At 43.0% G+C, this 22715-nt stretch overlaps 1 protein-coding gene across 5 annotated transcripts in view; it reads left to right on the plus strand.

Annotated features, from left to right (window-relative positions):
* Positions 1 to 22715, plus strand: part of NFIA (nuclear factor I A) — a 340770-nt gene that overhangs the window by 54656 nt on the left and 263399 nt on the right. Inside the window, exons 3-4 of one of the 5 annotated variants that reach the window (XM_032494426.1) lie at positions 14097 to 14171; positions 15604 to 15904. The exons of the other annotated variants lie outside the window; for them this stretch is intronic. Of the exons in view, the coding sequence (XP_032350317.1) occupies positions 14097 to 14171; positions 15604 to 15680 (152 nt within the window). The 3' untranslated portion in view covers positions 15681 to 15904. Of the gene's footprint in view, positions 1 to 14096; positions 14172 to 15603; positions 15905 to 22715 lie in introns of those variants that run through there. 5 annotated transcript variants of the gene reach the window in all.

A 22715-nucleotide genomic window follows, 5' to 3' on the forward strand; every position in this document is an offset into this window, starting at 1 on the left:
GTGTGTGGAAGGTGTCTGCACATCTGCTGGACCCACGAGGGCGCCCAGGACAGAACCTCCCAGCTACGGGACAGTGCAGCATCTTCCGGCAGCGTCTTCCGACCCGCTCACACCTGCCCAGAGAGCCTCTCCTGTGGGGGCTGTTTGGCTCAAGAGCAAGTAGGATTGTTGACTCAGCCCTCTTCATGCCTCCTGAGAGAGGAGGCACACCTGGCTTCATCTCTTTACAAAACTCATGTTGATTCTTGACCCTGAGCTCATCCAGGGTGCTCTGCTGGGCCTTTTCTCCCAGAGTTTTTACAACAAGCCCTTGGGGTGGCAAGAAATCTAGGGAGGGGATTTTTTTTTTAACCCATTGCTCAATGTGGCAGCGGAGAATCGAACATTCCCCAGAGAGTGAATGGCATGCTTGGTAAATATTTGCCAAATATTGTTGGGTGAACAACTGTTTTCTGAAGATCAGGATTTCTGGGATGGCCCTGACAGAGGTGTGTTTGTAATTGTCTGGATCATAGCTGCCACTAAAGAATTCTTACTGCGTGCGAAGACACACATCCGAATACTTCTTGTATGTTACTGCTAATCTTCCCAAGAACCCATTGTATAGAAGGGAAGACTGGGCATTACTAAGTTAGGAACTTGCCGTTGGACATTCAGCTGTGTAGAATCTGTACTTATTAAGTATAAAATTACCACTGATTCCATGTTCTGTCCGTAGGCCATATCACCATGATTGAAAAAGGTTCTGAGAGCAAGACCCACACTTTGACATCATTCGTCTGAGAGGCCAAAGGCTATGTCACAACGTTCCTTAAGGTGCTCACGCCCTTCCTGAATCATGTGAGAACCTCCCATTCAGAACCTGTTTACCCTTAGTTTGCACATAGTTTTAATAAAGTTGGTTACCTCTTTGTCATGTACACAGCAGATTCATTCATTCAGTGGTTATTTTCTGAATTCCTATGACATGTTGTATATTCTTTTAGATATAGAGAGCAAAAAAGACAGAATTCCTGCCCTTAGAGATTACGTTGCAGATTTATACACCAGTCGTTCTCAAAGTGTGGTCCCCAAGTCAGCCTCATCAGCCTCACGTGGGGCCTTGTTAGAAATTCAAATCCTTGGTTGCCACTCCAGAACCACTGAATCAAAACTTGGAAGTCCCAGTTATCATTTTTTTGTTTTGTTTTTTGTTTTTGTTTTTAAATAAGCAACCATTCCAGAAGGCTTAAAACAACATTTTTGTGTTCCTGAGACAGGCAGCTCTGTGCAAAACTTTTGTCTCTAGATTTATCCTGACGTGTGTGTGTGTGTGTGTGTGTGTTTGTGTTGAGGTCCAACCTCATGGTGGCAGTCAGTGATGGGCCCTTTTCCGGGCAGAGGCACTGGGACACTTATCCATAAGAATATGAGCCCTGGGGTCACATGGAGCCAGACTCAGATGCTTTCTTTGCTGAGTATCAGCCACGTGAACTCAGGAGAGTCATGAAACCTCTAAGCCTTGGTTTTCTCGTTGTGGCAAAGAAGGCGCTCGTGATGGGACCGTACGTAGCACAGCCACTTGATACAGAGAGCATGCCCAGAGCTAATTCCAAGTGTTTCCCTGCCTGGGATCTAGCACTTGGCTTGGCACAGGGTAGGTGCTCAGGAAATGTTCTTTGAGAAAATGCATGGATGTTTATTTTTCCTTTGTGTTAGCCACTAGCGCAGAAGGCCTGCAGCTGTTTAATTCCTGCCCTTTGTCCACCTGTAGCAGAAGAAGCCAGAATGATGAGAGCCAGTGTCAGAGCGTACCTGACATGCAAGGTCCTTTTGGAAATGTGTGTTGACCTGCCTCGGTTTAGCCGCTGCTGTTCCTCAATCCTCACCGGTCTAAGTGTCCTGTTGCCTTTCCCTCCAGCCCATAACTTTGGGATATTTCAACTGCCTGTGAAATTTCATTTAATTAAGGGGCTTCCATATCTGCTTGGAGATATTTTATTCTCAAGACGCTGGTGGTGTTAATGGTAAATCTGAGAGCACCAAACCTCTGCCTGTTTTGTGCCATTTCAGCACTAAGCCGAGGAGAAAAACTCTCAAGGAAATTAATGCTTCCCGCAAGCACGGTAGGAACACGGAGCTAACTAACGTGTTGCCATAGAACCTGGTTTCACTGACTTTCTGAGTTTTTGTTCTGCCTTTTTTATTACACGTCACATTGTATGGCTGAAACCAGAAGTGCACAGTTACAGAGAGGATGTTTTCTCAAAATCTGCAGAGTCTGGCCCATCAGATAACCTTTCAGGAGAAACATTACCCACCGGAGACTTGGTTGTTATTCACAAATAGATTATCTTTTATCTCCAGACTTTCATTAGTTCCCTGACTATTAATGAGCACCTACTATGTGCCAAGCATTGTTCTAGAGCTGGGAATACAGCGGTGGACAAACAGGACAAAACCTCCTGCCCACCAGCTAACTCGCTACTTTCTTTTTTGCGCACGGGGCTGTGTCGAGGTGCCTCTGGAGTAGCAAGTCCCGCGGTGTCCAAGCCTGGGGTGGGCTGGCCGTGGCAGGGTTGCTCGGGTATGAATTCCCTGGATATTCGATAACTGCTCACGTTGAGTCGTATAAGCAAGTTGAACCATTTGTAACATTTTGCACCTGTTTTAAGTTTGATGTGTGAGGTTATGGTCACTATCACTGTCACTGCTTCTCTGCTCTGGCACATCACAGTGCCTGGATTTGTGGGGTGACTTAAGCGCTGATTTAATTCACCTCTTCTTCCTATTCCTGCCAGCCCTGGGTTTTCGTTTTCCTCGGCTGCTGTGACAAATCACCATAAATGAATGGTTTAAACCAACACACATTTATTTCCTTGGAGTTCTGGAGGTGGGAAGTCTCAAAACCAGTCTGGTATCAGCAGGGCTGGTCCCTCCTGGAAGCTCCAGGGAGAACCCGTTCCTCACCGCCTCCAACCTCTCGAGGCTGGTGTGGCATTCCTCTGCTCCTAGCTGTGTCACTCCGATCTCTGCTTCCTTTTCCTGGGTCTCTGATCCTCCTGCCTCTCTCGTGTAAGGAACCTTGTGATTACCTGGATAATGCAGGCTAAGCTCCCCACCTCAAGATCCTTAACTTAATCGCATCTGCAAAATCCCTTCTGCCATGTTCACAGGATCTGGAATTAGGATGTAGCCATTTAGGGGTGGGAGTGAGAGGGGTCATCATTGTTCAGATGTCCGCACCCTGTCAGAGGTTCCAGTGTCCCTGGGTTCATTGACTACTAAGCAAGTTATGTTGAGTAGTCTCTTCCATTCTGTGAAACCCAACCCAACAAAGCACACTCGAAAATGCAAATGTTGCTAACTTGGCAGAATCAATTATACTTGCTTAACTACCTGAAAACCTCCTTAATCATTCCTATTTCCTCTACAAGACTCAGCTCAAAACCCCCTCCCCCAGGAAGCCTTCCTAGGTTACCCTGGGCTTGTTTGATGCTCTTCATTTGTGGCACCCCGTGTGTAAGTGACTATATGACCACACCTTTCTTGTTATAACTGTGTGGATTTACTTGTAGCCCACTGCCCCCATATCCTCTCTCCTCCCCGCTCAATGGTGTGCTCTTTACAGGAAGGTACTGCCCCGATGGGCACACAGAAGATATTTGATTAAAGTTTCCCTTTTGATGAATGAATTCTCTTCTCTCAGACTTTCAAAAAATTTTTGTTTTATGTGTGTTTCACTTCATTTCATTTAACAAGGTGTTCACTAGCAGTGTGGCGGCCAGGCTGGGTTCAGGAAAGACTGGCATCATTTGATTTGTCTAAATTTGCGTGTCCCGTGGTCAGGACACCTGACTGGGCTGTGCGTTGGTGGGTCTTGTGGACATTTCTTTTCAAGGGAGTGTAACCTTGAAGCTATGCACCGTTCTTTCCTGTGTCACCATAAATCTACCATAAACCAGGTGGGTTCTGAATATTTGGGAATAATGATGTAAATTCACTGAGTGAATCTTTAATTTCTAAAGTTCTTTTCAGTCACCAAAGAACAGATTCTGTGGCCTGGGAACTTTTAGTGTTACCCTGATGGAGTCAGGTCTCTGGTAATTGAGATATTTTACTTTATTTCTATTTTCCAAGGTAGAATCTTGCTGCATGGGAAAATCTGAGTCCTATACGGTTGTTGTTGGAAAACCACGTTGTCCTCTTTTGTAGTATTCAGGCTGATTTTTTTTTCTTTGTACATGGACCGTGGGCTTTCTGTGTTGTTGGAAAGCATGTAATTTTCACTTGTTTTTTTCACCTAGTGGTGCTTAATGATACCATGCGAATTTTTATGGTCCCAGCTGCACTGAAGTGTGTGCCCTGAAATTTCAGTTGGATTAAGAACATACCTTGGTGTGAGGGCTGAAATTGGAGAAATGGGAGAACACAGGGTTGGATCTATATGTGTTGCAATTAATATTGATGAGTGGGCAAAAGTCCAACATTATCCTAGGGGGCTTGGCTAATGTTCATTGTAAACCAGTGCGAGTGAGTCCTTCTCCTGCAGGTGTGAATAGTTTAATTTAGTAGGTGGATTAGGAAAAGCAAGGGGTGTTTTCTTGTGTTCCAGTGTACATTACACGTTGGGCACGAACCAGCTGCACAAGGTACAGCTCGTCACTGAGAGGTGGAACCAGGTGTCCCGAGGCGTTGCTAACCCACCTCGGTATCTCCAGGGTCTAGCATCAGGCCTGGTATGTAGTAGGCACTCATTAGCATTTGTGAAATGAATAGAAGAAGGGAGGAATGGTCGCTGTTGCAAAGCCCCTTAAAAAGACTGGCCCCTGCTCACCTCCCTAGCTTTCTTACCACCTCCCACCTTCTGGCCAGAGTGTACTGTTTGTAGCTTGTTAAATATTCCACCTTCTTTCTTGCCTTTGGACCTCTTTATTTTTCATTCCCTCTGCCTCTCATCGCACACCTTCTCTTTCCCCTTTGCCTAATTCCTGCTGGTTCTTTATGACTTAGCACCTTCTAGAAGGCTTTTAGGAGACATCATTGCTGGTATCTGATGGAAGGCCTGGTTCATTTATCATATCTCTGTGAACATTTGGATGGCAACAGGGAACCACTGACTAGTGGAACTGTTGAAATCCGTGTCTGAGTCTTTTCAGGAGAATGTGCAACACTGTCGCAGGCTGGAATCATTTGGATTGCATCTCCCAAACTCTACTTCATTGGCCCTTTCCATTTAGGAACGCGCAAAGCATGGCTGTGTAATCAACAGGAAGAGAAGCGGTCAAGTTAGCAGCCGATCCCCCTGTGTTTACCGGGCATCAGTTTCAGGGTACAACGGACCACGAAGGAGAACCACTGATGAATCACCTACAGTATGACTGATACCAGAGGGTCTCAGTAGGCACAAAGAAACTGAGAAATTAACCCGTCCCCTTTCTGATGCAGTTTAGAGAAATTTGGTGCACTTTAGAGGCTCAGCCAACATTTGCTGAGGATGGAAGAATAAATGAATCAAGTTACTTTTTTTCCCTTTTTGGGCTTTATAATAAGACTAAGAAAAAATCCTTAGGTGGTCTCTTCCACTCCACTGCTTTTTGCACACGTAGCCTCAGTCTATACTTAGTGCTTTTGCTAAGACTGACTCATCTTGTTGCTGATTGCCTTCGCGATATGAGACTCCAGTATCCATGGGAATGGTGTAAGGCTGTATTGCTTTCATGCTTAGAAGAATGTGCCTGGAAGGGCCAGCTGTTGGTACCAACACTAACTAACTCTGGAGAGCTCTGGGGCCATCTCACCCTCACGTTCTTAAGCCAGTGTGGAAAACAGTGTAATCTCTTGGGAAACTAGTCATGTTTTGTGACAGACACATGTGATTCAAATCTTGTGTCTGCTGCTGACAGGCTGTGTGACTTTGGACAAGTTGTTTAACCTCTCTGAGTTTCTCCCTCTCTGTTTTTCTCTGTTTTGTAAAATGGGGCCAGGGAGGGGGGAACCATATTAACTCCTGGGGTTGTTTGACAATTAGAAATGATTTTGTAAGCGTCCTAGTCTATATTCGATGCTCAGTGAATGGTATATGTTATCATGGCTGCTGTTACTGCTGAGAACCAGGTCGGCTATTGATCCTCCAGAGTTTCAGAGAGGGCAAGGTTAGCAGGAACCACCAAGATCAGGACGGGACAGCTGAGTTGGATTTAAACATTCTCTGTGTGTCTGTGATGGAAATCTTTTTTTTCCCTCTGTGGAGAATTCAGGTCAGTTTAAGAAGGGACCTCAGCATGTCTTCCTTACATTCTGGGTGTTTCAGAGATGACTAGGAATTGGGACTAGTTACTAAGGAAGAACTTAAAAAAAAAACAGAAGTTAGGAGACAGGGCGGTGTAGAGGTAAGAGCACTGACCCCTGTTCCCGGGGCCCAGCTCCGTATTCTCTGCTAAGCCCTTTTGCTTGCTGTGGTCTCTATCTCTTCCGTCTCTTTGCTGGGAGCCCAGCACGCTGGACCAGACAACGAGCCTGGCCCCCTCGTCTGTTTCCTCCCCCAGGAAGATGCTTCTTCCTCACTGGGCGTTAGCGTGGGTGGCCCCAGCGGGGCTGGTTTTATTGCACCAGAGAGTGTCAGCAGAGACATGGCTGGACGTTGGAGTATCCTTTGTGATTTGACATTTTGGGGAATCCTTTTATGGTACAATATACCTGGCCCAGCAGTCTTCCAGCTCAGAAATTCTGCGAGTGGAAACTCTTTGAATAAATGTAAACCAAGAAGGCATCTTCAGGGCACAGTTTAAACTTCTCATCTGGCTCAGGTCTAGCAGCTGCTTATCCCGCTGGACTTCTCCAGGGTATTGATAATGCTCGTCTTTGTACGGGGCATGAATTTCCCAGCTTCCTGGGACCAGCAACAACAGAAATCCCCCCAACAAACCCCAGGGCGTCTGGAGCGCCTGCTTTCTTCTCGAAGAGCTGATCGAACACTCTTCTGTGGGCTCAAGAGCTATCAGCAGTATTGAACAATTAGACTAGAAGGAAGGGCTGTGAACAGTTGTTCCCTAAAGGCTTGGAAATTAACAAAGGCCATATGAGTAAGGCGGGGAGGAGGGGGTGAAGAGCATGGGGGCTGGGAGGCACAATTCAGGAGTGGCCAAGGGGACTGGAGGGGTTTGTTTCCCGGATGGTTTTCAAAGGAGAGAGATTCATGCGGTTTGCTGTGGGGCTCACACCGGGCAAAACCAGCTGAAGCTCTTTTTGGCCCAACAGTTACTTTCTTGGGCACATTCCTTTTAGGCTAACAAAGTGTCTTCCTTCCTTTTTCATGGTCATCAATAGCAAGAGCTTAAGGGCTTTTTGCTTCCCAGGGTTCAGGGTAGGGTGGAGAGAAGGACACGCATGCGAGCAGATTGACATTTTACAGGTTTTCGTGAATTCTGTCACAGACAGGGAGAAGCGTCCAGCGCGTAGGAAAGGCTCAGGTTTTCATTTTTGTCTGGGGGGTGATTGATTTCTTTCTTTCAAGGGGCTGATAGAGGAGGTCAGAGTCTTAGAAAGAGAGGAAGCCAGGGAAAAGGAGAAAAGAGAGAATGAGATTTATGACCTTCTGGATCCCCGCTTTTATGTCGCGTAACCATTCCCAATACTGGAAGTTCATGACACCCTGAGAAACAGCCCTGGAACTCAGAGCAGTGATCTGCATGCAAAGGCAAAATTAAACAGCCCAGCAGCTGCTTTGATTGAGAGTGACACGCCGCCCTGTTCTGGATCCCGAGGTTGGTCCTCTCCGCACAGATTCTGGTGTTTCACGGAGTTACGAGGCAGACCACCCAGGGCCACTCACGTTATTCTGAGGATGGTTGACGATGGTGCTTAGCGAGGAATTATTTCAACAATGGGACTTTTCCATTATTCTTTCTGTAATCAGCCCTCTGCACCCAGCACATGGAAACCTTCTCATCTGTCACCAAGAATACTAAACTAATAAGGTGCTGCTCAGGTAGCCCTCACCCGGGTCCCATCCCCTGAGATAACAACTGAAGATCTTAAAGAGTGTGTGGATCTTCCATTTTTATTCCATGTGGCCCCTTAGGTAACATGACCCAATGTGGGCATTCAGTGACCCTGCTTACACTTGGATTACTCGGTACAAAGCAAATTTATGGTTGTTTATTCTCTCCTCCTATCAGCTATTAGTGCCTAATCATATGGTCTATCGATCATGAGATTAATCGCCTGCTCAAAGAGGCAGCAGGTCTTGTGGAATGCTGCACTGCGCCAGACTGAACTTCAACCTTTTATACAAACTGGAGGAGTCAAAATCATCATTCACTGCCTGAAGCCCCTGGTCCCTGGGCCTCCTGAACCCCAGGAGGTAAATCCCTGCTTTTTCAAACAGTGTACTTTGCACTTCCTTTCCTGTGTAAAACTTCACCTCGTTGATTCAGGCGGGCACTTGTAAATAAAATCCTTTGTAAGGCATCCTATAAATAATGACCTAAGCCGAAAATATGTGGGCGCTATTATACAAAGCCCCACAGTGCTGCCGTAATTAAAGGTCTGTCAGTGTATCTATTAGAAAGTCTCGTTTTGGAAGATTTATAACTGGACCATTAAAGTTTTCTTGGGCTAAGACTTTCCAGGAGTGTCATGATCTGAGACCTTTTTCCCTCCCTTTTTGTGGAAAGGGTGTGTGTATTTTTTTAAGATATAAATAATAAAGCCGAGAAACATTATCCCATAGTGGTCTATGCCTTCAAAGGTTGGACACTTTAAGATTTGAGTACTGCACCCCCTAAAAGTAGCTTCTGTTCACCTCCTCTGAGTCTTCACTGCAGTTGATGAGAACAGAGAATCGTTGTTGCGTTCCTGCTGTTTTGTAGTGTTCGCTTCCTGGTCTGTGTCTCCTACTCAGAGGAGAGTGAGGGCAGGGATCTTAAGTCGTCTGTCTTTCTAGCCCTGCTTCTCCCAGAGAGCCCTACCCCAGTGTAAGCTGGGTTTGTTCAGTAACTACCTTTGAGGATGGGCATCAGGCAACTTCCTTTCCAGTCCTGATGCCCTCATTTAAGGTGGGGAGTGAATTCAGGCAGTGAATGTAGGCAGGTCTCTTTCCTTCTCTGAAAACAAGTGACCCAACCAGTGGAATGGATGTGTTGTGTTTAGGGCTGGTGAATCAGTGTTCAGAGAGTTAAACGCTGCCAGCGTTTACCAATTTTTTAATGCCCGTGCAAATCCTTTATGAAAGCAACAAGCGAAATACAGGATGGGACACATGTTTTTTGTGTTTTTACTACTACTATTATTATTATTTTTGCTGCTAGATCAGCTTAACTAGTAGTCATTTGTTTTATTTTAAATAGCTTTAAATTATTTTAAAAGAGCAAATATTTATAATTCAATTTTAATAAATTCAATTCAGAGTTATCTTCAGACGCTTGAATCTGAATGCCTTTAGGTAGAGCCTGGGCTTGCTGGTTTGTCGTCACCCCGGCTGTTCCCTGTTGTGTTATTGTATTAGCAACCTGCTCTGTCCGTTCGCCTGCATGGTCCGGAAGAGTTTATGATTCCTTGTAGTTACAGGCCTATAATGCGATCTTTCGTTGTTACAGTAAGGGTCTAAAGTCTGAGATTCAGGGTAGCTGGGGATGCCTCTGACTGCGATTTTAGTGCTCTAACTTCCAATTCTTTTATCAACGAGAACCTCAACTATTATTTTTTACTTCATTTTTTGAAAACTTTTGTCTTCCAGACAAACTGCATTGGTTAATCATTCATTTGCTGTCCCTTTTTTAAAGCAAACGGACATCTATAACCGAGCACACAGATACAGTTGAGCGTATGGAACAGTTTTTGTGTAATGAGCTGGGTGATGTTTTAGCCAGCTCACGCAGTTCTGTGGATAAGCATGTAGCTTCTACTTGAGGTTCTGATAACGGGAGAATAGCTCCTAGATCGTCCTGCCTTTTTAGACACAGGAGGGGCCCGAGGGCTCTGGGTGGGTGCTTAGCGTATTCTTCCATGAGTTTCTTGGCTAACCTTGTCCTCAGAGCTTCAGGGACGTTGTTTGCCTCCATATTCAGGCCATGTCTTAACTGTCTCATCTCTCAGCTTAGAGAAGTCTTTATAAAACCTGGCGTTTAGATACCATAAGAGAAAAACAGCTTCCTAATGTGAGTTTGCCTCAAAGCCTTCATTTACACTTCCCCCCTTTAGTCAAGAGCATTTTGGAAGACTTGTTAGAAGGAAAGGGAGATGGTTTTATACTTGACTCTCAAGCTAAGGAGAATCCTTCCTTTTATCTCAAATGAGGCGGTTGTTGGATATTGACAGTTGAGAATTTAAAAGTGCACATTCGATGGGGGAGGGAAATAGCTCAGCCGTAGAGCGCATGCTTAGCATGCATGAGGTCCTGGATTCAATCCCTAGTACCTCCATTAAAAAAAAATAATAATAAAAGCACACATGTAAATAGAGCAAATTAAACATCTTTAGCATGGAAGTAATCTGCATATAAGCCGGTCTTGAGGCTTGACTTTTGGCCCTTAAGTAGTCCTCATCATGTAAAAGTTAAGAGGCTTTTGAAGACAGCAACCTGGTTTAACTAGATCACACATGGCTACTAAGAGCTTAGGCTCTGGGTTTCCACTAATTTAGGTTTAGGTCTGTCTTGGTTCCTTATCAGTTCTCACCTTGGAGGGGTTACTTAAATCTCCATAAGCCTCAGTTTTCTCCTCTGTAAAAAGGGGATAATAATAGCTTGTGGTGAGGAGTAAATGAGTAATTCATGCAAAGGATTTATCCTGTTGGTCACAGAACAAACAATTCTAACTCTCATTATTAGCAAAGACATAATTGAAATTTATTTCTGAGCTTTGAGTTGTTCTTTTTGGGAGTTTAAAGATAGGCTTTCTTGAGAGTGTTCGTATCTGCTGGATCACCTACCTCCATTTCCAGGAAATTGTGTGTTTCAGTATTTCACATGTGCTGCTTTCAGTTTTTCAGGCAACAAATGACGTTCGACTTTAAAAATCTGAAGTTGAAATCTCCCTTACATTTTCTTTTCCCTCCAGATCAATCCAAATTAAAGTTTCATTGCACCAGTTTCATGGACCCTTATTAGCATTAATTATTGTTGGTGTGCTGGTGAAAGTCCTAAAGTGAGTGCATTAAGAACAAAAACCCTTGAGAGAACTGTAAACCCTCGTGGACTTAGCTGGAAGGGACCTAAGCAATCGTCTCCTCTAAGCCCCATTTTACAGATAAGGAAAGTGTATTTTTCCAGGTAAAATGGGTTTGGAACAGGGACTGTCCTACCTGCTGGCTTTTTACTTTGTCCCCTCACTGGAGTCTGCACTCACTTACCATGGTATGATTATGTTCTTATTGTGGGACTTGTATGCGTTTATTAGAGGCCATTGAGATGTAGCCTTGGGCATTGCTTCTGTGGCAGAGGCACGGGGCAGTAATCATTATTAATGCATTCCATTATTTGGGAGAGCATTTTACTGACTACAGAGAATTCATCGCGTTGATCTATTGTGCCACGTTTATATTATACCAGGTAGTTCAAAATGATATTCTCTAAACTGGGAGGCTGAAAAATTGTCCAGTCTTGGCAGTGGTCCCATCAGCAAGGCCTTCTTTTTACTACTGAAAATACATAGTTCTGTTGAAAGAAACCTTTTGACTGGTCCCCAGTGCCCTGAATGTGCTTAAATCCCTCACTACTGATCTCGGAGGATTACTACCGCTATCATTGTTCTAAAACAAACTTCCTTTCGGACGATAACAGCAGCGGTAAGTCAGATGTTGAAGAAAGTACCAGCTTAACTTCAGTTTGCTTTAAAAGGGTTTCCTCTTTAATTGACAAGTGTCATGTGTAATAGAGCATGGCCACTCACATAGAGCCCCGTGGGCCGGACTTCCCGCTGGGGCTGGAGTTCTTAATGAACGTGCACGTGAATACACTGAGGCAGAAAAATTAAAGTGCCCCAACTGTGGGCTATTCATTCTGTTCACTCTGGCCAGCGCGGTGATCAGCACAGCCACCCCGATGGCCAGACAGACCCGCATCGGTCATGTGGCTGTTTGGTAGCTGTGAGCTAGGGTGACTGTGGTCTTTCCTAGTGACATTTGGAAAAACAGCACCGATTTAAGTGTCATATCCAAGGAATAAATAGTTATATATTTTGTTTTGGGTTTTTTTTTTTTAAACATAAAGATAATAAGCTATTTTTGGCACATGCAAACCTTTCCACAGAGTGGTGGTTTTGTTGAGCGCTGGACCACTTGCTAATAACATTTATAAGTTCCCTCACTTAGCAGTTCCCTTTTCCTTCCCTTCACTCCCCAAAAGAGAACAGAGCTGATTTTTTTCAGAGGTGGTGTTTACAACAGTTCAACACACTCGAACAAGCACTTAGAATAATGTCAATAGAGGAAGGGAAAAAAGGGGCGTATTATTATCAAATTAAGTAATGGATGGGCAGTGATATTTTATTTATTAAAGCTCGTCTGAGTACCACTGGAAACAGAGTACGCTGGTTCTGAAGTGCACAGATTAGAAAGGAATGTTGAGTTTGGAAACGTGGCAGCCTGCAGCACTGTGTATGGTTTAAATTAAACCTTTTTTTGGAAAGCAGAATTGCTCTAGGCCACATTTAAGGGAAAAGCTACAGCAGAGTGAGCTGGCTGTGGTTTTTCTTTTACTCTGTAACCGGCCCACTTTCCCTTGTTTTAACACAGAAAAAAGACTTTGGACTCCTTCAGACCAACCACATAGCTTCTCTGCTGACCACAAAAAGGAAGCTTGGCGTAGAAGCCATAGGATTAATACCCACTGTCTCTTAACCCAACAGAGTGTGAAAACTTTTATAAGAGATTTCTCTGGGCAGGCTGACACTGTGGTTGGACTAGAAACATTTTAAATCAAGAACAACTTTGAACTGCATTATGCCACAGCGCTCTGTGAAGTGTTACGTGCGATCTCACTGTTAAAAGTTATTTACACGCGTCCCCAGGTTTCAGAGGGATAAACCACTAACAGCTTTGTGTAGCTTGATAAAGAAATACAAGGAGAATTAAAGATAGGCCTACGCCAAATTATCTCAGAGTAGGTGGATCACAGTCCATCTGATTTTATTGTTCCTAAGCAAATGGAGACAATTGGCTCTTGGTGGAAAAGCCTTTTAATCTTTGAAAATAATAAGATTAAGGCTGTGGATTCTATTAAATCACTTGATTCATCACATTATTTTTCAACCAGGTGAGAGATCTTCCTTTTAAGAGGTGTACATCTTTCTAAAATGATGATTTTTGCGTTGCAGAGGTGTGATTTCACATGGGGACCCGCTCAGGGGTTGCCAGTGGTGGTTGCTGTGTCCTGAGTGTTCATTTTAATGATTGGAATTTTACCACCCTGGTTAACTAATCATGCGTTTGCCCAAAGCAACTCTGAAATTACCAAAACAAACAAACGAACAAAAAGAAAACAAAACAAAAAAACCCTCTTGTGTGTTTGTTTTTATATTTACTCATCCGAATGCCTAGGATTGGTGTATTTTGAAAGAAATCATTTGCATTCACGTTTTGCCACACTGAAGGAAACAGCTTTCCACAGGTGCACTGGGTCTCCATTCTGGTTTCTGTTAATCTCAGTCCAAAGGACTGATTTGAAAAGTCGAAGGGAGAAACGTGCATACACTTTGCAGAACTGCTGTCTCCGCGCTAACCACTGAGTTAATTCTTGGTTGACTGGGTGTCGCGAGAGGGGTTTCTTTGCTGTCATTAGAGAAACTGGTCCTGTGTAACGCTTCCTGCGTGTGAAGAAATGCAGTTGTCACCTTGCCTAGACCATTAAAGGCAGAATTGAAATACTTCCAGTTGTGAGGAGCCTTGCGTTCATTGTGGTTATTTTCCCAGGTGTCTCAGGAGCAGCTGTTTTGCGCTTTCCTGAACTTCATAGTTGAAGAATGTGAGAAAGAAATGGTGTCCTTTCTGGGTAGAGTGTTTTAGCCACCCTGGGGTAGTTGCATAGCATCTTGATCTCCTTTCATCTGGGTGGAATTATACTGTAACTAATTGAATCCATTGATCACTGTCTTGTTTTTTTCCCATCTTCTTCTCAGAGGATTCATTTCATAGGGGTCTATACATCAGTCAAGAAAATGACTACCGAGGAATTACCAAGACTGATAATAAAGGTAACTTAACCTAATACAATACTTTTTTTTTTAAAGGCAGAACACTCGTAAGTGTCTTTTACCTGGGGAGAGTTAACTTCTTAATTAGGTGATGTTGGGAAGCAAGTCAAAATAGGATACTGACCAGTATTTGCAGAGAGGGGGAGAAAAGAGGGGAGAAAAGGCATTGATCTTGGAACTGGATGACCTGGTTTCAGGCCTGTCTTTGCCAGGGCTTTTCAGACTTTGATGTGTGGATGAGTCGACCTGGGAGATTGTTAAACTGCAGATTTCCTGCAAGATTCTAACAGGTTTACCAGGATGTCCGTCCTGAGACCCTCAGACCACACTCCGATCCCTTAGAGCGCTTAACTAACTTTGCTGTTTTGGATGCACCATTTAACAACACTGTGTCCCACTGTCCTAATCTCTACAATAGGGATTTTAATCTTTGCTCTCCCTACCTCATCAGGTTGTTATGAGAATCAAAGGAGATAAGGTAGATGAACTTTTAAAAGGCTACATAAGACACCAAGGATCTTTGTTTATAGATAAAGACATTCTTTGAATACCTTTCCTCACATCGGTGAGAGCTGCTCTGTGGTGGGAGGTACCCTGAACTGGGAGAGGGGGACTGGAATCCTTCCTTCCCTGCAGTCTACTCTGTGCTGCCTTTGGGTCTAATCCCTTCACCCTCCTGGTCCCTCGTGGTCTCATATTTAAAAGAGGGCTCGACCTGGATGAGTGATCTGAGTGTGGCCACAGGACCAGCAGCATCAGCATCACTTGGAAACTTGCTGGGAACGCGGATTTCCAGTCTCAGTTGGGTGCCATCTCCTGTCTCATAGGCAGAGAAGAATTGGGAGTTCTCCAGGGTGTTCACTGGGCACGTAGAAGGGAGAAATGAACACCCAGGGGTTTAAGCCTCGCCTCCCTGGAAGTCAGAACAGATGAAAACTGCCTTGGCCTACACCTTCCTAGCCAGTTCCAGCTTTGGGGCTGCTTTAGTGGCCCGTGAAAGCTGATCGAGAGGGAGCAGAATGTGCAGACCCGAGAGGTTCCTGGCCACCCTCCTCTTTTCTCTCCTCCTCCCCTGATGGTTGTCATTGTAACTCAGCACCAACTCACATTTCTCAGACTTCGCAAGCACATTCACAAGGGTGATCACAGTCTGTGTCAGGTAGATTGGCGTGAGATGGGAACAGAGTAAATAATGTTTTCCTTAAAGTCTTTTACAGTCAGATCACATCCCTGCAATTTTGGGGGTTTTGTTTGGTTTTACATTTGGGGATACATCTGAAAATTAGAGAAAAAAAAAGCACGGTGGCCTCCATTTGTACAAAGTAGATTTTATCAAGTTCAAGCACTGAAGCTCATGATCTTTACTCAGAAGAGACTCTCAGTGAAGCCTGGCAACTTTTACACAAGTCTGATTTTTGTTTTTACTCCACAGCAGCAAATAAAATCATAATGGGCAGCTGCTTGAGTCTGGAAAGTGGAAACAAGCAAGAGGTGTTAGTTGGCACCTGAGCACTGAGAGAAGACTTGGAGACACTGTCAAAAGTGGAGCAGATAGGAGGTTGAGATGGAAAGTAGCCTGAGACCTGTCTATGTATATGTAGATATACACATGCATACATATAATGTATATGTGTGTGCAGTGTAAGAATATATGTGTATACAGTGCATGCATGAGTATGTGTGTGCATAGATAGAAGAATAAATGTGTTATACAAGTGTATCGATACATATAATACATGCATATTTATTTCTATATATGCACATGCACACACACACACATTTTCCTATATACTAATATTCCTAAATAGTTCTTTGGGTATTTACTGTAGTGGGACACTTTCATGTAACTCACATTCTGAATGGTACCTTCTGGAAAAGATCAAATTATGTTTCTGAATGGAAGAATATTAGTTACAAATTATAGAAGATGTCTCTTCAAAATGAGTTAATGTAGAAAGCAAACAGTCCTTAGAGTGATAAACGTGAGTACTCGGCCAGTTCATGAAGTCATTGACGTCTGCAGTTTCGAAGGCCCTTGTAGATATCATTTTATCCTGGGGTTCAGATTTTCTTCAAACAGAGATCTTTTCTTCAGAACCACATTCATGTGGAAAGTAAATATATGTATACATTTTAAGTTGAAAAAGTGGGGGGCCGGTACTGGATCTCTGTTGGCTTTGGTCCTGTTCTGTCTTCTGGAAGCAGCTCCCATTGGAATCAACCCCTAGGGCAAAGAATCACCTGGAAAACTTGTTACATGCAAATGGTGATTCTGTAAGTCTGGGGCAGGGCCTGAGGCTCTGCATTTTTAATAAAACCCCCAAGGTGTTAAACACACACTGACCACAATTTGAGTAGCGAGACCCTGGGGGGACCTGTGTAGACAGCTTGAAATCCTTTTCATTTTAGTTCAACCTCTTCATTTCAGTCTGAGTGAAAAGAAAGACTTGGACATAATAATGAGTTGCTGAAAGCCACAGGCCGAGTCAGGGTCTTCTGCTTCCTGGCAGGCCCTCTGTCCTGCCTGGGAGGGACGGCCATGCCCCGGCCCTTTCGGCTGGGCGATGTGCCCCAGTACCACGTTTCATGGGCACCATCAGGGCCCCGCACAAATTCAGTTCACCTGGACGGATGCTGCAGGACCGCGTTCTCTTCCAGCCTGCTGTCTGGCCCACGGAAAGACAGTACTCTGAATCCGACCCCATTTAGGGTGGAACATTCTGATTAGCCAGCAAGGGCCTTTAGGCCGGTGGCTGTGGTGTCTGCTGCCACAGCAGAATGGATAAGCAGTTCTCAGCTCCCCCCCCAACACAATCCATAAAACTCTTTCAACCTTTCTTTCCTTTTTTTTTTTTTTCATGATGTCTAGTGTTTGCAAATGGAAAATGGCCGAGGAAAAATGGAGTGAAGGTTTATATAAAATATTTATACCTTAAAGATCTTTTATCTTGTGTCATTCAAGAGATAGAGAAGTGAAAAATGTATTGGGAGCACATTACCAGGAGCACATTATAAATTTAAATCTCAGATTGAATAATACCAGCTGCTAATGTGTAGAGCTTTGGAAACAAGTCACTTTTGAATCTTGAGAATTTACGGTACCAGGTCAGTTACACTTAAGAAGGAAGTGCCTTTTGAAAAAGAATCCTGTCCCGGAATCGAGACTGATACTAATGGATATTAAAAATCAAGTATTTGGTATGATATTCATGTTGGAATGTAGTTACATAGGAATGAGATGTAGGATCTGAGAGGTTTATTGAATGTTTCTCAAAAAAGTCAGCTATTTTTGGTCTGTTCTTTGTGAAGCAGTGTAACTTGTGGTTCATAGTATATGTCTTGAAGTCAGAAAGACTTCAATTCAGATCATCTGTCCACTGTTAGCTGTATGATTTTAGAGCAGTTATTTTCTCTGAGACTCACTTTATTTATTTTTAAAATAAATGTGATAGTACCTACCTAGTATATTGGTGTTTTTTTTTTTTTTTAAGGATTAAGTGGCATAGTCTTTGTAGAACACTTAGCCCATTCCTAGACTCGTAAAGTCCCCGTAAATAGCATTATTATCATTGTTATCACCATCATATTGTCTTTAGCCCTAACTAGTAGTATGTTGCTCTCCAGGGACATGGTGTTTTTCTCCCCTCTGTGTAGGTGTGCTGTGAAAGGAAAACCAAAATTAGTGTGCCTGCTGAAAAAGTTAGTAGTAAGAAAATGAAAATACACTCTCCTAAGTGAGACAGACCATGACTATCTATGTATGCCAGATATCTGGATTCTAGGTGGCAAAAAAGGAATATTTTGTTGGTTATAGTGGAACTTTGGTTTTACAGTGCATAGTATATATTTTTGTGTGCTGTATGCTAGGGTCTTACGTTGGAATTCCTGCAGCAGCAGGAGTGAAGCGGGCTGTGGACAGAGGGCCCAAGTCCCACTGAAGGCCGGTGAGGCCCGTGGAAAGGCCCCTTAGCTCGAGCTGATTGGTGCTGAGTGAAAACCTGGGCCCAGTGTCCCAGTTATGATGATGATGATTTTTTTAAGAATCCGGAAATCCAGATTTTTATATGACTCAAAAGACCGTTTTAAATAATGGCAGCTGTGTCTTGAGAGTGCCGTTGGCTGCAAGAAACAAAAAACTGTGGTTTCAACAGATTTATTTTTCTTACGTAATGATAGATTGAGAGGCAGTGGCCATTGTAGGTTTACTTGCACACTGATGCCAACAAGAATCCAGGCGCTCTCCAGTTTTCTGCCCTGACAGGCTTTATTTGCTGACTTATTTTTGGTAACTCTGGTCGTGTGATGGTTGCGATGTGCATATTTGAGGGAGGGTGATGGTGATGGTGGGTGAGGGGTCCTGCCAGCCTCATGTTATCAGGGCAGGAAAAACTACCCCAGAAACCACACAGGTGGCGCCTCCTGATTCACTGGGTGGAACTGGATGGCTCGCTACAGGGAGACGCAGGGAAATGAGTGTGCAGCTCGCCAGGCCCTGCAGTGGGCAGTGACGAGGAGGTGGCAGGGGGCTGTGGTGGCTGCCGGGGACCAGGGCGGCTGCAGCAACCAGCTCAACAAGAAACCCTGCTGCAGGGCCTGGAGACCCGGCAACCTGCATCGTGTATCAGACATCTCCAGATGTGAGCTCAGTGTAAAGGAAAGGCATTATTTAGGGGAGGGACCGTGCTTTCTTTTGTAATTGAATGGTTTTGCGTTGTATGAGATGGGTCATCGCCCACAGTGAGCAAACTGCTGAGGGAACATTACAAGAGTGTATTTCATTTTTGGAAAAGTTGATTTAGAGTTCTAGTAGAGAAGTTAGAAAAGAACATGCCATTTAGTGTTATTTCTGTAGCACCACATTACAGTAAAATATGTAAATTTCCCTGTATATATATTTTTAAATTTATGGGTAAACTACATTTTCCTTTAATTGTTTTTATTCTAAAATAAACACATGCTTTATAAATCATTCCAATCTGATTTTGATAACCTTGGAAAGAAATCTTTTCTGGCTTTTTATTTATCTGTATATTTGATGTAAACACTGGGAAGCTCTTCCAGAATGCTTTATAAGAGCAGACATTCTAGACTGACTAAAGGCGTGTCTTGCACTAGTGTGGATACAGTTGAGGTGCTGCCAAACCTGGTGTACACTGAGTTCGTTAAACTCAAGAAATATGGAAGTTTGAAGAACTCTTACTCACAGGTAAGCAAGTTCACACTAAGGGAAACCGTATCTGTTTGACTCCAGCCAGTCGACTCGTTTGTAATATTTTTGCTTACACTTTTTGCAGCTTTACTGCTGAATTAGCTGTTCTTTAATGTCCTTGACAAATTCAGGAAGCCACCGTGTGTACATAAATTGAGAGGAAACATCTCTGCCAGTTTGATCCTGATCATTTCTTCTCAGGGTTATAAAGTTTGGGTTTTCATGTTTCTCATGTTAATTAAAAAAGGAAAGGAAAGGAAAGGAAAAAAAAACCCAAACAAAACAAGTCCAGACTGTCTGGAGGGTTGCTCTCATTGTAGGCGGGTATTGTAGAGTTTAGGGACTATGAATTGGCCACCTACTGAGGACCTTTACAGCATTCATGCAATTCCAGTGTATAATCACTTTGTCAGGCCCAGCGAGTCAGTGAAATCTCTGATAATACTGGGATAATTAAATATTTCAGTACCCGTAAGCTCTAAGATAAAAGGCAAAACTGTGTTTTATTAGGAAAACTATGCTGAGACAATCTCTTTGAATTATTTAAGGGGGTAAATAGATAGGAGAACCAATCCACTACTCTAAATAATCTATTTAAGATTAAAAATAAAAATATTGTCCAGATGCTGTAGCAAAATCTGCTTTAGAGTTGTAATGAGGTACTATTTTAGAGACAAGGTAAAGAATAGGTGACTTATTTGTATGGGAAATGCAGTGTATTTGTGTTTAGTATGTACCTATAATGTGAGAGATTCTATGCCAGAACATTACACTTCATACCTTCAGTCCTCATAGCAATCATAAATTGGGTATTGTGACCTCTGTTTCTTTGATGGGGACACCAAGGCTCTGGGTACTCCAGGTGACTTTCTTGGGGTATATAGTCAGGACATTTTGAGGTGAGCTTTGAGCCCAGCTCTGTCTGTATTCTATATTCATTCTCTTCCCCCTACATCCAAAGTTCCACCAAATAGCAGATAGAGTTAAATGTGGGTTAATGTACTTAGCAAAGGAGCAGTCCAAACTACTTATAGGATATGAGCCCTTGTACTAATTACAGCTCAGGAAGGAAGCCTGGGAGCCACCGTGCAGGCTGTCACTCAGCCTGACTGCCGACCATCCCTGAAAGTCAGTCAGTCCAGGTGTATTTGTTGAGTACTTACTTTGCGTGGAGATGGAAAGAAAATGTTCTTGCCCTTGACAAACTCACATCTCTTTTCTCCTGTGACTTTTCTAACATTGCCATAATGAGAAAAGTTCCTTGTAAAAGCTCTTTAAACAACACATCAATCTGTATACAAGAAGGAGAGAGAAGGGTATCCTCCTTTTGTGCTAGGTACTGGTTTGGAGTGTGTTTTGGATGGAGACTAGAAGTTTACTTTGATCTAAAGGAGGCATTTTCTTTGTAGAGTCATTATGATATTATTTCCTAGCTATTAAAATTTGCCATCTTGATGCTTGGTTATTCACTGAAAGAAATGAAATATTTATTAAGGTCACATCACTGTACAGAGGGAGCCATGGAGTGATTTTTATGCCATGCTTTTTGGTAGCAACGTTTCTGCCGGGCTGCATCAACGTCTGTAGATTTTATTGATTATAATTAAGTCAGTCTGCATTGTCTCTGAGAATTTACATGGGTTTAAAAATCAATCCTTCATGTATTCATTTGAAGTAGTTTGAAAAAGGATCTTAGGAGAAGGGACAAATCTGCAACTGTTCATCCTGTTATTTCTGAGAGTAGAAATGGTGTTATTTCCCATGAAAACATTTGCAGGTTTTAGGTGTTATGATCCGTTTAGTTTTCCTTTAATTTCATTTCCTCCACCTCCAATCTTTCAAAAGCATGTCACAGCTTATCCTTGTCTCCAGTAGATTTCTGGGCGTGCCTGGAAAACCCCCCAGCTCAGATCCTAGAGGTTATTTAAATTCCATCGTTGGATGCGCTCCACATATGCAGATTTTGATGTAAAAATAAGATTATGAAGATTTCATGTCAATGGATACCTTGCATTTACATGATGGATCAAAGGACTACGGGAAGGCTGTTGGGAGACCTGGGATTGGGGGTGGTGGGGAACACTGTCAGGGCTTTTTACTAAAGGATTTCTTTGTTTCCCTATGTATAAGCCAAGTTTGACAAACACATTTATGTGAAATATTAAGGCACGTATGATCATACACGCGTGTGGAATTAACTCATTCTGATATATGTCAAGTCTCAACCAATAGTGCAGATACCAACTGCAAGACTTTTAGCCACTGTTACTTTTGTGGAAGTGTGAGAATTGACTTACATTTACATTATTTTTCTACAGCAGCTAATTTCAGGTACCACTGCTTCTGCTTACGTAGATGCTGATCTCCCGTGTGTGCGTGTTTCTTACGGGTATATATTGAGAGATATAGCTGGGAAGACGATAGTTTTTTGACACCAAAAATACTGAATTAAATTGCACTTTTATTTTTTTATCTTGAAGATTAAATAAAAATAAAAGAGCATTATTTAGAACATAAACTCAAAACCAAATACGCAGTGGGCGAGCCTTAAAAAAAATTTTTTTTTTCCTTTTTTGAGAACCCTTTAAGGAATCGTTTTGGTTTCCCAAACTGGAGATATGTGGGGATTATGGACATTAATATTTTCCATGGCCATGATTCTTGAAGATGGTCAGTGAAAACTTCTCTTATTATATTTCTTTAAAATGACATTGTATTTGTGGCACCCCTGGACTGTTTCATGTCCTCTGGGATGGATGTTACACACCTCTTTTCTAGGGGTTGAAAAATTAAGCCCTGGCTATAGCAGTTTTGGTATTTTCTCTAAGCTTTGATCACAGTTTTTTGAAAGCTCAATTATCAATGGCTGTTAAATTTTTTTCTTTTAACCCACTTATCAGCATTTTCTTTTTCTGCAGCAAGACTAGCTTCCTTTGCTTATGGAAGGCCCCGTGTTTGTTTAGAAAACAAAGTCTTTCTTATCCTAATTTCTGCTGGGACAAGATGCAGCTACATGAAACAGCAGAGCTGGGATGCTTTTGCTCTTCGTATCAGGTCTGCTCTGCATATCAGGCCTCGGCTTCAGGGAAGCACAAATGAACAAAATAGCAACTTGTTACACTTCGCCCTGACTCTGTTTAAGAGGATCTTTTATTTACAAAATTGAGTCGATTCCTCCTTAAAGGGAGAAAGGAAAAAGGTAATTTTAGTGGCTCTTGAAAGCTTTTAGATAAATACTCCCAAGTTTTTCCCCCAAGCTTAAAAAGCAACATAGATAGTCTGAAGCCTGTTTTTTCCAGCTGTGTAACAAGCACAGAATCAAGGATTCTAAATAT

This window comes from Camelus ferus, chromosome 13 (assembly GCF_009834535.1).
Source record: "Camelus ferus isolate YT-003-E chromosome 13, BCGSAC_Cfer_1.0, whole genome shotgun sequence".
Lineage (NCBI taxonomy): Eukaryota > Metazoa > Chordata > Mammalia > Artiodactyla > Camelidae > Camelus > Camelus ferus.